Raw genomic sequence first — 16,780 nt, forward strand, 5'->3', positions numbered from 1 at the left:
TTTCTATTTTAATTTTGTTGCAATTTCTAACAATAGTAGTATTATGTAGTTAGATATTTTATTATATTTTAGTTATTTTTTTTTTTTTTTTAGTTTTATTGTATTTAATCGAGGTTTTCGCTGGGGATATGTCTCTAGGGGTCATCTGGGTGTCCTGGTCTCCGCTGACGATCAGGGCTGCAGACATCATCTCTTGGTGCTGATCCACCATCTGATCGGATACGGACTGAGAAACAGAATAGGAAAGAAACAGACAAATATTAGCGTAGATGCCATTCTACTTACGATGTAACGAGTACATCGTGTGTTATGGGGAGTGTTCCCGGTTCCGGTTGATCTAATTAATGCAGCCTAACAATCCTTTAACGGATTTGAATAATAGAAGCGTATTAGTGTGTTATGTGTAAGCCAGGCTAAAGAGATGGGTCTTTAATCTAGATTTAAACTTACAGAGTGTGTCTGCCTCCCGAACAGTGTTAGGTAGATTGTTCCAGAGTTTGGGTGCTAAATAGGAATAGGATCTGCCGCCCGCAGTCGATTTTGATATTCTAGGTATTATCAAATGGCCAGAGTTTTGAGAACGCAGTGGACGTGGAGGACTATAATGTGATAAGAGCTCGCTCAAGTACTGAGGAGCTAAACCATTCAGGGCTTTATAAGTAATTAACAAGATTTTAAAATCTATCCGATGTTTGGTAGGAAGCCAGTGCAGTGTTGACAGAACCAGGCTAATATGGTCATATTTCCTGGTTCTAGTAAGGACTCTAGCTGCTGCATTTTGGACTAACTGTAGTTTGTTGATCAAGCGTGCAGAACAACCACCCAATAAAGCATTACAATAGTCTAACCTTGAGGTCATAAACGCATGAATTAACATTGCTGCATTTGACGTTGAGAGCATTGGTCGCAATTTAGATATGCTTTTGAGATGAAAAAACGCAGTTTTACAGATGCTAGAAACATGGCTTTCAAATGAAAGATTGCTATCAAACAGCACACCTAGGTTCCTGACTGATGAAGAGGAATTGACAGAGCAGCCATCAAGTGTTAGATAATGTTCTAAGTTATTACATGTGGGGGTTTTAGGTCCGATAATTAACACCTCTGTTTTTTCAGAATTTAGCAGTAAAAAATTACTCGTCATCCAGTTTTTTATATCGACTATGCATTCCGTTAGTTTCTCAATTTGGTGTGTTTCACCGGGCCGCAAAGAAATATATAGCTGAGTATCATCAGCATAACAGTGAAAGCTAACACCATGTCTCCTGATAATATCTCCCAAGGGTAACATGTAAAGCGTGAAAAGTAACGGCCCTAGTACTGAGCCTTGAGGTACTCCATACTGCACTTGTGATCGATATGATACCTCTTCATTCACTGCTACGAACTGATGGCGGTCAGATAAGTACGATTTGAACCATGCTAAGGCGCTTCCACTAATGCCAACAAAGTTTTCTAGTCTATTCAAAAGAATGTTGTGGTCGATAGTGTCGAACGCAGCGCTAAGATCCAGTAGAACTAATAAAGAGATACAACCACGATCAGATGATAGAAGCAGGTCATTTGTAACTCTAATGAGAGCAGTCTCAGTACTATGATACGATCTAAATCCTGACTGGAATTCCTCACAGATATCATTTTCTCTAGGAAGGAATATAATTGTGAGGATACTACCTTTCTAGTATCTTTGACAGAAAAGGAGATTTCAGATCGGTCTGTAATTAACTAGATCTTTGGGGTCAAGTTGTGGTTTTTAATGAGAGGCTTAATAACAGCCAATTTGAAGGTTTTGGGGACATATCCTAATGACAATGATGAATTAATAATAGCCAAAAGAGGATCTATGACTTCTGGAAGCAGCTCTTTTAGTAGTTTAGATGGAATCGGGTCTAACATACATGTTGTTGGTTTAGATGATTTAACAAGTTTATACAATTCTTCCTCTCCTACAGTAGAGAATGAGTGGAATTGTTCCTCAGGGGATCTATAGTGCGCTATCTGAAGCGATACTGTAGCTGACGGCTGCAAGGATACAATTTTATCTCTGATAGTATCGATCTTAGAAGTGAAGTAGTTCATAAAGTCATTACTGCTATGTTCTTGGGAAATGCCAACACCTGTTGATGCTTGATTTTTCGTTAATTTAGTCACTGTATTGAATAAATACCGAGGATTATGTTTGTTTTCTTCTAGAAGAGACGAAAAGTAATCAGATCTAGCAGTTTTTGATGCTTTTCTGTAGGATAGGGTACTTTCCCGCCAAGCTATACGAAATACCTCTAGTTTAGTTTTCCTCCAGCTGCGCTCCATTTTCCGGGCTGCTCTCTTTAGGGCGCGAGTGTGCTCATTATACCACGGTGTTGGACTCTTATCCTTAATCTTCCTTAAGCGTAAAGGAGCAACCGCATCTAAAGTGCTAGAAAAGAGAGAGTCCATAGTTTCAGTTACATCATCAAGTTGTTCTGAGCTATTGGATATGCTGAGGAACTGAGATAAGTCAGGAAGATTATTTATAAAGCAGTCTTTTGTGGTAGAGGTAATGGTTCTATCATATTTGTAACAAGGAGTTGGCTTTACAGCTTTAGTTATATGGAATATACAGGAGACTAGATAATGATCTGAGATATCATCGCTCTGCTGCCAAATTTCAACGCCACTGACATCAATTCCATGTGACAGTATTAAATCTAGAGTATGATTTCGACAATGAGTAGGTCCTGACACATGTTGTTTAACACCAATAGAGTTTAGAATGTCTATAAATGCTGATCCCAACGAATCCCTTTCATTATCAACATGGATATTAAAATCACCAACGATTAGGACTTTATCTGCAGTCAGCACTAACTCCGATAGAAGATCAGAAAATTCTTTAATAAAGTCTGTATGGTTCCCTGGTGGCCTGTATACAGTAGCCAGTACAAACATCACAGGGGATTTATCATTAACACTTGTTTCTTTGGATAACGTTATATGAAGCACCATTACTTCGAACGAATTATACTTGAAACCCGACCTCTGAGAGATACTGAAAATATTGCTATAAATTGCAGCAACACCTCCCCCTTTACCTTTTGGACGCGGTTCATGTTTGTAACAGTAATCTTGGGGTGTAGACTCATTTAAAGTAATGTAATCATCTTGTTTTAGCCAAGTTTCTGTCAGACAAAGCACATCTAGTTTATGGTCAGTGAACATATCATTTACAAAAAGTGCTTTTGAAGAAAGGGATCTAATATTCAATAAGCCAAGCTTTATCATGTGTTTATCTGTATTATATCGTTTTTTTATTTGTTGAACATCAATTAAGTTGTTACTATTACTTTGGTTTGGATGTTTTCTGTATTTTCTAGTTCGGGGAACAGACACAGTCTCTATAGAGTGATATCTAGGTGAAAAGGTTTCTATGTGCTGAGAGTTAACTGACTTCTGTGACGTGAGGCGGCTAGCAGACGATCGGTTTAGCCAGTCTGTCTGCTTCCTGACCTGGGCTCCAGTTAGTCAAGTACGAACTCTAAGACTATGTGCCATATTTCTAGAGAGAAGAGCGGCACCACCCCAGGAGGGATGAACACCATCTCTTTTCAACAGGTCAGGTCTGCCCCAAAAACTCGTCCAATTGTCTATAAAGCCTATGTTATTTTGCGGGCACCACTTAGACATCCAGCCATTAAGTGACGACAGTCTGCTATGAATCTCATCACCCCGGTAAGCAGGGAGCGGACCAGAGCATATTACAGTGTCTGACATCGTACTTGCAAGTTCACACACCTCTTTAACATTATTTTTAGTGATCTCCGACTGGCGAAGTCGAACATCATTAGCGCCGACGTGGATAACAATCTTACTGAATTTACGTTTAGCATTAGCCAGCACTTTTAAATTTGCCAAGATGTCAGGCGCTCTGGCTCCTGGTAAACAATGGACTATGGTGGCTGGTGTCTCTATTTTCACGTTCCGCATAACAGAATCGCCAATAACTAGAGGACTTTCATCAGGTTTCTCAGTGGGTGCTTCACTGAGTGGGGAGAACCTGTTTGATGTTCTGATCGGAATGGAAGAGTGGTGTTTTGACCCGCGACTAGGCCGCCTCACTGTCACCCAGTTGCCCTGCTGCACGGGCTCAACCGAAACCGAACAATGTACAGGACTCCCTGAGCTAGTCGCATCCAAAGCAGTATCTACAGCCCTCACATTCTTACTATCCTCAACTAAAGTCTGGATGCGTGTCTCTAGTTCTAAAACCTTCTCTGTCAGCCTAACTATTTCCCTGCATTTATCACATGTGAATCCCTCGCTGCTGACAGAGACAGATAAACTATACATGTGGCAAACAGTGCAAACAACAATAGCAGGAGAAGAAGCCATTACTCACCATGATTGATGAATGATACCAACTTAACTTACCAATTACCACTGTTGTCTGATGAGCTCGTGAAAAACGGAGCGAGGAAAAAAAATAAATAAAAATAATAATAATAATAATAGGCACGAATAGAAACGCAAATGGAACCGCGAGTGACAAGCTAACGGGCTAACAAGCTGCACTCGCGTTTTTTAAAAGCGAACGATCAAATTAGTTAGATTAGTTTGAAAGATAACACCAGAAATATGGTGGGAATTAAGTTATATATTATCGCTTTAGACAAAAGGGAGTGAAAGTAAGGTAGAGATTCAATAAGCGAAGGTACACGCAGCTACAAACACAAACTTCTCAGCAGCACAACAGACTGAAGCAATCGAACAGACTGACTTCAGACACTTTATTTGTGTGTCGTATTCTAATTTTTTAAACTCTAAGATTGACAGTATACACCATGAATTGCTTAATTCTGGTTTGATGTCTAGTGATTATGAAAATTAGCATAATCATATTTGTTGGTCAGCAAGTACTTTGTCAAATTTTGAGCTGCCTTCAGTTGACTACATTACTAAGCAGATTATGAAGTCTAAGACTTCTACCTGTTCACTTGATGCTTTACCTACTGTTTTAGTTAAGTCTTGTAACCATTCAGTTTCCTCTATTATTACAGCTATAGTGTGTTCTTCATTATCAACTGCTACTGTTCCTTCATCTTTAAAAACAACTTCTATCACTCCAATTCTCAAAAAGACCGGTGTTGATCCTAATCATTTAAATAATTACAGGCCTATTTCTAATCTACCTTTTATTTCAAAAATACTTGAAAGAACAGTAGCATCTCAACTTGAATTACATCTGCAAAGTAATGATATTTATGAGCATTTTCAGTCAGGTTTCCGACCCAAACATAGTACAGAAACAGCCCTTGTTAAGGTTATAAATGATCTTCTCCTAGCTGCTGATTCTGGTTTTCTGTCTATTCTTATTCTCTTAGATATTAGTGCTGCCTTTGATACTATTAGTCATTCAGTATTATTGGAACGGCTGGCTTGCATAGGAATAGCTGATAATGCGCTTCTCTGGTTCTCATCATATTTAAGTGACAGAAAACAGTTTGTGCAGATTAAGAATATACAATCAGATTCTGTTTCAGTTACTCATGGCGTTCTGCAGGGGTCGGTCTTGGGTCCGCTTTTATTTATCATTTATATTTTCCCTCTTGGTCGTATTTTTCGCTCTTATGGTATTAATTTTCATTTTTATGCTGACGACACACAAGTGTATATTTCTACAAGACCTAATGTTTCTTATCCTCCTCCTGACCTCACTAAATGTTTGCAGGATGTTAATATTTGGATGACTAATAATTTTTTTTAAGTTAAATACTAACAAAACAGAAGCCCTTCTTGTGGGTTCTAGATCTGTTTTATCTAAAACTCAATCCTTTAACTTGCTTATTGATAATTGCCTAGTCAATTTTTCTACCCAGGTGAAAAGCCTTGGGGTTATATTCGATGGTTTGCTTTCGTTTGGTTCTCATATTAGTAATATTTCACGTTCTGCATTTTTTCATTTACGTAACATTGCTAGACTTCGTTCTTCACTTTCTCAAGATAGTACTGCAGTCCTTATTCATGCTTTGGTTACATCTCGGATTGATTATTGTAATTCTCTTTTAGTTGGCATTCCTGAAAAGCAATTTCATTGATTACAGTTAATCCAGAATTCAGCAGCTAGGATAGTTACTAACTCTCGCACTTTTGACCATATATCTCCAATTCTTTTTCAGCTGCATTGGCTTCCTGTTCGTTATCGTGTTCATTATAAAATTTTACTTCTTACATACAAAGCTCTTCATAATTTGGCACCTCATTATCTTTCAGATCTTCTTCATTTGTATACTCCTTTGCGCTCTTTGAGATCATCTTCTGCAGACTTATTGTCTGTTCCAAAGTTCAAGATGAGTTCCTTTGGTGGTAGGGCTTTTAGTTGTGCAGCGCCTAAGTTATGGAACTCCTTACCTTTGCACATTCGCCAGCTGGACTCAATTTCCCATTTTAAAGTTCAGATAAAAACGTATTTGTTTAGAATAGCTTTTAATGATTTGCTTGTTTAATCATTATGTTTTATGTTTTGTATTTTACTGTACGGTGTCCTTGAGTGTCTTGAAAGGCGCCTATAAATAAAAGGTATTATTATTATATTATTATTGCTCTTAAATATAAAGAATTTTCATTTGCATTGATGGTTCCTTTAAGAACCTTTAGCATCCATAGAACCTTTTCATTCCACAGAGGTTCTTTAGATTTTTAAAATTTTCTTCACACTAAGAAACATGGTTCTTTGGGGAAGCAAAAATGGATCTTTTATGGGATCACAGCAAAACCCCCCCTTTTGGTCCTGTATTTTTAATTTCATAACTATCCCATTTTTTCCTCATTTAATATCTTGTTTTACAAAAACAATTATCACATTATGGAAGCAAAATCTGTTTCAAATGCTGTTTTTATGGAAGTGTTTTCATCATTACCTGCTGGTGTTTCTTCCGAGTTACTGTTCGTGTATAAAAACTAATGAAAGCCATATTCTCTGACAGTGAGAAATTTTACGTTATTAATGGTTTTCTCATGGGACAGAGAGCAATACATTTTCGTTTCACATGTCGCCTTCTCCATTCATGAATAGATAATATGATCTCATTTGTTTCCATAGTTACAACTTAGTTCATTTAACTTTGTCGTTTTGTGTGATTATTTATGATCAGTTATTGTCTATGCATATTTGCTAGCTGTGCTGTTGTGTTTTTATTCTTCTTTGTATTTGGACCCTTTTTTGTTGACCGCTTTATTCATTTAAATGAATGCAATTGCAATTGGATTCACTATTCCCTCCCTGCCTCGTCATGACAGGTGTTTTATGAAGAGCTGGATTACTGAAACATACCTTTAAGATCTAAAGGAAGCCATATATTTTTATAGCCTTAAATTCTTTCTTAAAGATAACACCATCAGATGTATTCACTGATTACTGAATTTACTTTCATCTGTATCACTGCAATCAAAGGTTTTAATATCATGTTAATATCACTGTTTGTTTTGTTCTTTACACAGGCTATGTGGGTGTAATCTCACTGCTCAGTCCTGTGAGAGAATGTCTTCAGCTCTACAATCCTCAAACTCTGTTCTGAGAGAGCTGGACCTGAGTAACAATGACCTGCAGGATTCTGGGGTGAAGCTGCTTTCTGATAGACTGAAGAGTCCAAACTGTCAGCTGCAGATACTGAGGTAAATGGTTTTTGATAAAATAAATAAATATAAAAATGAGAAAACAGTTGGTGAAGGATTCAGTGTATTTGGAAAGGACGTTTTTCCTGAAATTGTATTATTTTTTTAATGTTCGATTTATATTTTATTTACTTTATTGAAAGGGTATGAAACTTTTGGCAAAAATCTAATTCCATCAACTAAAAAAATAAAAACAGTAACAAAGAGAATGTTATTAAGTTAATCATGATGTGTATTAAATTATTCACACAATCATCAGTGGTCATTAGTCATCAGTGGTGTTCACATGAGTAGAAACACCAGTGATGATTTTCATTAAAAAATTGAATTTTTCAGCTACAATACCAAAAGGTACAATCAAACCCTTTAAAATATGAAATTTTTGGAAAAAAAATTCCTCAACAGTGACCTCAACAGAATCTTGCATGAAATTGTGAGACAAATAAGAATATTTCTGATAACTGAAAAGAAACTGCTGATATGCCATGTGCCTTTCTTTGTGGATCTATAAGACATTGGATTGTCTGATTGTCCTATTAATCTAATGTGGACTGTTGTTGTGTTTGTAGGTTGTCTGGCTGTATGGTGACAGAGGAGGGCTGTAGTTATGTATCCTCAGCTCTGAGTTCAAACTCCTCACACTTGAGAGAGCTGGATCTTAGCTACAATCACCCAGGAGATTCAGGAGTCAAGCTGCTCTCTGAAAAACTGGAGGGTCCAAACTGCTCACTGGACAAACTCAAGTAAGTTAAGTATGTTATTTCAAGCATAAACAGGGCTCTAGACTCATTCTTTCCACTGGTCATGCTGGTGTGACTAACTTTCACTTTGTGGGGCAGTCATGGCCTAACGGTTAGAGAGTCGCAGGTTCGGGTCTCGGTACCAGCAGGGATTGTAGGTGGGGGGAGTGAATGATCAGTGCTCTCTCCCACCCTCAATACCACGACTGAGGTGAGACCCTTGAGCAAGACACTGAACCCCCAACTGCTCCCCGGGTGCCGCAGCATTGGCTGCCCACTGCTCCGGGTGTGTGTTTGTGTGTGGGTGTGTGTGTTCACTACTCACTGCTGTGTGTGTGCACTTGGATGGGTGAAAACAAATTCTGAGTACAGGACACCATACTTGGCCACACGTCACACCCTTTCCATCCTTTCCTTTTCTCAGTTACTCACACCAGCAAATTATTTGCTCTTTTTTTTATTTGCTACAACCTGGGATTAGTTAATGCATGCTGATGAATAGTTTTTCTGTTATACAATACAATACAATACAATTTTATTTATATAGCACAGTTTAAAAACAACCGAAGTTGACCAAAGTGCTTTACAACACTATACAGACTATAGGCAGAATTAAATACAGCTAAAAAACTCAGATATTCACAGAATATACACAGGCTATAAGAATGTGTGGCACTCCAAACACAAGGACAGAGACAATTTATCATGGAGTATCAAACGCCAACGAGAAGAAATAGGTCTTTAATGTGGATTTAAAAACCGACAAGGTTGGAGCAGTTCTGATATGAGAGGGGAGACTATTCCAAAGTTTTGGGCCGACAACAGAAAAGGCACGGTCACCTCTCGTTTTTAGTCTTGTCCTAGGAACATGCAATAGATCAGAATTAGTGGATCTGAGAGATCTCGACGAAGTATGAGGCTGTAACAACTCAGTTAAGTACATTGGGGCCAGATTGTGAAGAGATTTAAAAACAAACAATAGAATTTTAAAATCAATTCTGTACTTTACTGGAAGCCAATGAAGTGAAATTAAAACCGTGTAATACTATCGTATTTGTGCTTTCCAGTAAGAAGCCGAGCTGCTGCATTCTGGACTAACTGCAGACGAGAGACACAGGACTGAGAAACACCAATGTACAGAGAATTACAGTAGTCAAGCCTAGATGTAACAAATGCGTGCATTATGATTTCAAACATCCGTGATGATAGAAATGATTTCACTTTGGAGAGAAGCCGGATATGATAAAAACAGGACTTAACAACGGAACTTATCTGCTTATCAAATTTGAGGTTATTATCAAACCAAACACCCAAGTTTCTGACACAAGTAGTGCTGTATGGTGACAGAGAAGTAGTTTCGAGATCATATACACTTTTATCATTGGGACCAAACATGATGAATTCAGTTTTACTCTCATTGAGGCATAAAAAATTTGTTGCAAGCCAAAGTTTCAGTTCTTCCAGGCAATCCAAAATGGGCTTAATGCCATGTTTATTGCCACGCTTTAAGGGATGTAGATTTGGGTGTCATCTGCATATAGATGGAAAGAGACCCGTGCTTGTTAAAAATAAGCCCTAAAGGAAGCATATAAAGTGAGAACAATACTGGACCAAGAATCGATCCTTGTGGTACACCAGATTTTAAATGCATCTCAGAGGAGAAATGGTGCCCAATGTTGACGACATATCTCCTACTGGTAAGATATGACCTAAACCACTGTAATACTGTGCCCCGTAAACCAACACATGCCTCAAGACGAGATATAAGAATATCATGGTTGACCAGATCAAAGGCAGAGCTAAGGTCTAACAAAACCAGAGCTGTAAACTGGCCAGAATCCGTAGTCAACATGACGTCATTTAAAACTCTTAAGAGGGCAGACTCAGTGCTGTGACAGGATTTAAAACCAGACTGAAATTTTTCATAAATAGAATTATGAGACAAATAAGATTGGAGTTGATTTGAGACAATTTTCTCTAATATTTTTGATAAAAAAGGCAAATTTGAAATCGGACGAAAATTAACCAGCAATGTCGAGTCCAAATTAGGTTTTTTAAGATGTGGTCGCACTGTGGCAAGTTTGAAGTCGTGGGGGACAGTCCCAGTTTGGAGACATTTATTGATAATAGACAACAAATCAGGACCAATAGTGTCAATGATCTGTCTAAGAAAACGTGTTGGAATAACGTCCTGAGGACACATTGTGGGTTTCAGGCTAGACAGAGTTTTGATTAAGGTGTTCAGGTTAATAGACTCGAAAAGAGACCAGGTGGAACCAGAGTATAGGACATCAACCAATTCATATGACGGCATTGATACAGCAAACATGATTCGAGAGATCTTGTCATTAAAATAATTAGCAAACTTCTCACACAGAGAGACAGATACCTCGGAAAAATGTTAACAGCTGGATGGAGTGCAGATTCAATAGTAGAGAATAAAATATTTGGCTTGTGGCTATTTTGTGTGATTAACTCTGAAAAGTATCTACACTTTGCAGCCTTGGCAGCTCGCTGAAATGCAGAGAGAGAGTCACGTAAGATTTCATATGAGACTTGAAGCCTGTCTTTTTCCATTTACGTTCCGCACTTCTACAAGTCTTCCTAAGGGAACAGTGGTATCATTATGCCAAGGTATTGAATTATGTTTGTGTTTTTCATCTTTAATGGAGCAATAGTGTTTAAGATATTGGAGCAATTATTGTTGAAAACACCAAGATGCTCGTTAACATCCAGGTGACCGGTAAGAGTAATCATATCCTGGGTAGCACCTAATAATTCATACTTAGAAGCAAATTCTTTACTTGAGCATTCTGTAAATATACGAGTCCAACATGGCAATGATGATTGACTTGGAGTATTTCCATCAAGAGACACAGAGAACAATATGGGTAGATGATCAGATATGCCAGCGTCCACAATTTTTATATCCAGCACTGACACACCACGAGATAAAATCAAGTCCAGAGTATGTCCTTGAGCATGAGTAGGTCCAGATACCCATTGCACAAAATCAAAAGAATCAAGTAATCTAAGAAAGTCTTTGGATAGTGGTTTGGAATCACAACAGACATGTATGTTAAAGTCTCCCAGTATTAAAATCCTGTCGTAACTGGTGACGATTTCACTCATAAATTGAGCAAATTCATTTAAAATTCCCTATTTACGTTAGGTGGTCGGTATATGACTGCAAAACCACAGGGTTGACTAGTGAAAGTTGAAACAGCATAACCTCGAAACAACTATGAGTCCCAGTTGATAGACTGCGACAGAGATACGAGCCTTTAAACACTGCCGCCAAGCCCCACCTCGACCAGATAACCGAGGGAATTTAAAGCTACAGCCCTGAGGCACCAGCTCAGTGAATGGGCTTAAGTCTCCGGGTTTAATCCAAGTTTCAGTGATACATAGGGCGTCCAGCGCGTGCAGGGTAAAAAGTCATTTAATATAAATGTCTTATTTACCAGAGAACGTCGTTGATCAAAGCCACGTGAAATGGCGACACATCTTCCTGGGGTTGCGTAGATCTCTGGGTCAATCGAAGGTTGGAAGCATTTACTCCACCACAACGAACACGCGGAAGGAAGCGGCGCAGAGACAGGGCCAGGGACAGCAGGGACAACAGGTCGAAGCCATCGATACGTTGAGTCCAGCGATCGCCAGTGAAGATATAATCCGCGTATCATCCCAGGCCCGGTAGACAGTAAAACAGCAGAGGATCTCAGCCGAACTGCAACTCCAGCACGCTTTCCTCTTTTTCGCCGACGCTTCTTTTTCCACGGCAAGTCTGTAACATGCCGGTACTGATGTGAAGAGAAGTAGGAATAGGTAGGCGGCAGAGAAGGTTGAGACGCACAGGTGTCGGTCCTGGCTGTTTCAAAAGCCATTCGAATGTCCATAAGTGTTTGGCGATTATACACCAACGCCATTTTACAGCCAGTAATAAAAATAGACATAAATAAAAACATAAGTACTAAAAACAACAAAGACGGGGAGAACAGCAGACGGCGTGCCAAACACAGAGGCGCCATCTTCTGATCCAATGCAATGATGAATGCAATGAGGGTTACTTTGGATATCATAGTTTATAGTTTGATACGTTATCATTGTCAGCTTTGTGTCAGCTTCACGTCAACCTAACTACATCATCACTGCAGCTGTAGACTCATGAGATCTATTCACACTGTTCAGCTACATATTTTTAGAAGTTGGTAATTTATAAACTTGATAGTCTTGAAGTTTGTTAACATGGGGAGCTGTACAACATTCACATGTAAATGGTAAACAAACACTACCAAGAAAACAGCTCCAATCATGTTGTTTCAGTCATGTTTCTTTATAGAACACGTTGTTTATAGAACATGCTGTTTTTTTATAATACATTGTGGATCAAATTTACAGTGACAAAATTCCCTTGATCTTTTGACATATAACATGTCATTGTACTTTAAAAAACATCCTGTAATTTTCAGAACTCAAAACTTTGTTGTTCATCTAAAAACAGCTTCTATTGAAGCCAGTCTGCCAAAAAGACAGCTTGTGGAATGTGCCTATTTATGATGTAATAGTGTGGATAAGCTCCGCCTCCACAGAAGATGATCAATTCCTGCTTCTACAGCACTGCCTGTTTAGCCCTGCCCACCAGGCCAAAGGTTTGGGTTAATTGGTTAAACGATTGCAAAGTGTCATTTTAATAAACATCCCCTAACTTCAAAATACCCTTCTCTATCCATTGCTTCCAAAGAAATGTTGACTTTCTGATACACAATTTGGGATTCAACCAAATACTTGAAGCTGAGTTCAAAAAGGGGTTAAATTTAAATATTTTTGCTGTTCTCTTCCAAATTGATTGGAGATGTGATATTATTGGGTGAGACTACACTTTTTGAGGCAATTTAATGGACAAGCATTGCAGTGGTGGAAGGGAAGGTAGGATAGCTTGTTCAACATTAAACCAAGGTGGGGCCCTTTCTGGGGGAAGGGACCGATGAGCCAAATGTCTCAGATTGAAGGCGTAATAATAAAACAAAAGTTTGGAAGCCCCAATCCTTCTTTGTCCACTGGCTGTTGCAACTTACTCATATGCAACCGTGGGAACTTGTTATTCCAATGAAATGATTTGGATAACTTATCAAACGGTTTAAAATATTGCAGAGGAATCTCTACTGGGATTGACTGAAGTAGATAATTAATTATTGGAAGGCAGTTCATTTTAAGAACATTCACCTCACCCCAAAGAGACAAATTTAGTGATGACCACCTCCCTACATCGTTTTAAATTTTTTGTAGTAGTGGCTCTAAATTCACTCTTACTAAATCTTTAAGTTTATGAGGGAAGAGAATACCAAGGTATCTTATACCTTGTTTGGGCCACTGAAAGGGAGCGGGCTGGAAAAATGACAAATGATAATCAATGGCTAGCTGTGCATTAAACGATTTGAATGCACGACGTGGAGGCGAAGAACCCGCCAACGCGCAGCGGAGGTTGTTTTACAGTTTTACAAATGCTAGAAACGTGTTTTTCGAAGGAAAGATTGCAATCAAAAAGAACGCCTAGGTTCCTGGCTGATGACGAAGAATTGACAGAGCAGCTATCAAGTATTAGACAGTGATCTAGGTTAATACATGCAAAAGTTTTTGGTCCAATAATTAACACCTCTGTTTTCTCAGAATTTAGCAGTAAAAAATTGCTAGTAATCCAGTTTTTGATATCAACTATACATTCCGTTAGTTTTGGAAATTGGTATGTTTCATCGGGCCGCAAAGAAATATAGAGCTGAGTATCATCAGCATAACAGTGAAAGCTAACACCATGTCTCCTGATAATATCTCCCAAGGGTAACATGTAAAGCGTAAAAAGTAAGGGGACTAGTACTGAGCCTCGAGATACTCCATACTGCACTTGTGATTGGTATGATACCTCTTCATTTATTGCCACGAATTGATGCCGATCAGATAAGTATGATTTGAACCATGCCAGTGCACTTCCTCTAATGCCAACATAATTTTCTAGTCTATTTAAAAGAATGTTGTGGTCGATAGTGTCAAACGCGGTGCTAAGATCCAGTAGCACTAATAGAGAGATACAACCACGATCAGATGATAAAAGCAGATTGTTTGTAACTCTAATGAGAGCAGTCTCAGTACTATGATATGGTCTAAATCCTGACTGGAAATCCTCTCATTTATCATTTTTCTCTAAGAAGGAACATAGTTGTGATGAGACTACCTTTTCTAATATCTTTGACAGAAAAGGGAGATTCGAGATCGGTCTGTAATTAAGTAATTCTTTGGGGTCAAGTTGTGTTTTTTTTAATGAGAGGCTTAATAATAGCCAGTTTGAAGGTTTTTGGGACATATTCTAATGACAGTGATGAGTTTATAATATTCAGAAGAGGATCTATTACTTCTGGAAGCACCTCTTTTAGGAGCTTAGATGGAATAGGGTCTAACATACATGTTGTTGGTTTAGATGATTTAACAAGTTTATACAATTCTTCATTTCCAATAGAAGAGAATGAGTGGAATTGTTCCTCAGGGGATCTATAGTGTACTATCTGATGCGATACTGTGGCTGACAGCTGCATGGTTACAATTTTATCTCTAATAGTTGTAACATCTGCTTATGATCCTTGATGGTCGTTGGGACTTTATGTCTTAAGAGACCCTTTTAGCCTTTTGACATTTGCATATAATTCACAGCCTGGCCCCACATTCTACCGTTATATGGGTGCTAATTGCCAAGGGTTGTCCCCCCCACTGTCAAAAAGATGCTAAACAGATTGACTATCTTGTCTCTCCATCAGACTTCAAACACATTCCAAGAGAACTAAATAGCCATGTTTCCACTGTCGGGCCAAAAGCGGGCGTGCTAGTGCCAGGGCCTGTCGCGTTTCCACTGTCACTTCCGGGGCTTGATCGTGCCTCGTCGGTGCTTCCTCAGGGCCAACGGCCGGGGTTTTCTGGCCCGACGAAAATCTTGGGCCAAAGCGGGCCAACTGGGACTAGAGGAGTGGTTATGAACAAAGGCGGAGTTTCTCCGCGTCTTGAGAGCGTCAGCGCTGCAGATCATTTCATAAAGTTAACAGTACACCATCATTAAAGACTTTTAAAATAATTTTAGCTCAAAACTCACTTTCAGACAGCAGCAAGTGTTTGAAATAACTTGATCCAATGTGGATTATGATCACCATACAAGATAGAAATATTTATAAGCGATGCAAAAGATATGCACGCTAACCAACGTTACCATACTAAACATGGTAAATACGACCGCTTGAAGAAATCAGACGTCAGCTTCTCATTCTCTACAACAATCGTGTATTCATTTAGTAACATATTTTATTTGTCATAAGTCTCGTCTGGAGACTTTAGCTCCGTGTGTGTCATAAAAATATATAATGGTTTTTGTTCGGGAGCTCCCTCTGCCACTCGTATTTTGATGGAAAAATATAGAAATTATCATTATTACTTAACGTGATGTATACTGTGACTACAAATAAACAGAAACAGACTCTACTGAATAAGTAGGGTAGTATTTGTCCTCTTTCTTTTGTGAAATAGTGGTTCACATTGCTTTATTTCTGTGTGACTAATTTTCAATCCTGATAAATTAATTAATTATGATCAATGTATCACAAAACATCAATGCTTTTGGATTAAAATCTTAACAAAACATGCAAACAAACGGCCGCTTTTATCATGTTCGTTTTGTGATCGCGCTATATTTCCAGTGACTTATTTCTGATTAGTTTTCTGATAACTTCTCTTTGTTGATGAAATGATGGGGTTGCGTGACGTTGTTTCAGAGAGGCGTGTAAAGGGCGGGTTTTAGTGAAGCACAGCGGAGCTTCTGGCCCGACGGTGGAAACGCATCGTGATTTTGGGCTCGGTGCTACAGGTCTGAGGCTATTAGCCCCGCCCGGCCCGTTTAAAGCACTGGCTCGCACTGGCCCGACAGTGGAAAAGTGGCTACTGACCCTCGGTACCAGGCCTGTGGACTACCCCCACGATTACAAGATACATAATACACACATACAGGCATTTTCTTTATTTAGACCATAATTAATCAGTTACAAATGTATCTGGTATATGCATGTGTTGTTTGTATGTTTCCTTATTATATTAGCCTAGTTACCACTCGTTATTCGTATTAGTAAGCTCTAAACACTCATATTCAGGTGTATGAATGTATCTCTGGTTTAATACCTTTTAGATGTCTCTTTCTTGATATCAAAATGATCTGCTCTTTATTCCTCACACAATGATGTACACTATGTGATCGTGAAATGCATCACACTATTTTTACTGTACTGTGGGGAAAATTACACCAGTCTCCAGATCAGTTGTAAAACATGCAAATGAGGTGTCAAGTGGGACAAAGAAACTTTCCC

General features: G+C 38.7%; 1 protein-coding gene across 3 annotated transcripts in view; it reads left to right on the forward strand.

The window, feature by feature from the left end:
• LOC131538575 (NACHT, LRR and PYD domains-containing protein 3-like) overlaps positions 1-16,780 on the forward strand; it is a 91,926-nt gene that overhangs the window by 48,245 nt on the left and 26,901 nt on the right. For 2 of the 3 annotated variants that reach the window (XM_058772472.1, XM_058772473.1), the window contains exons 10-11: positions 7,474-7,647; positions 8,217-8,390. In XM_058772472.1, coding sequence (XP_058628455.1) covers positions 7,474-7,647; positions 8,217-8,390 — 348 coding nt within the window. The remainder of the gene's footprint in view (positions 1-7,473; positions 7,648-8,216; positions 8,391-16,780) is intronic. The other variant, XM_058772474.1, reaches the window with a different exon arrangement.

This window comes from Onychostoma macrolepis, chromosome 04, assembly GCF_012432095.1.
Source record: "Onychostoma macrolepis isolate SWU-2019 chromosome 04, ASM1243209v1, whole genome shotgun sequence".
In the NCBI taxonomy this organism is placed as follows: domain Eukaryota; kingdom Metazoa; phylum Chordata; class Actinopteri; order Cypriniformes; family Cyprinidae; genus Onychostoma; species Onychostoma macrolepis.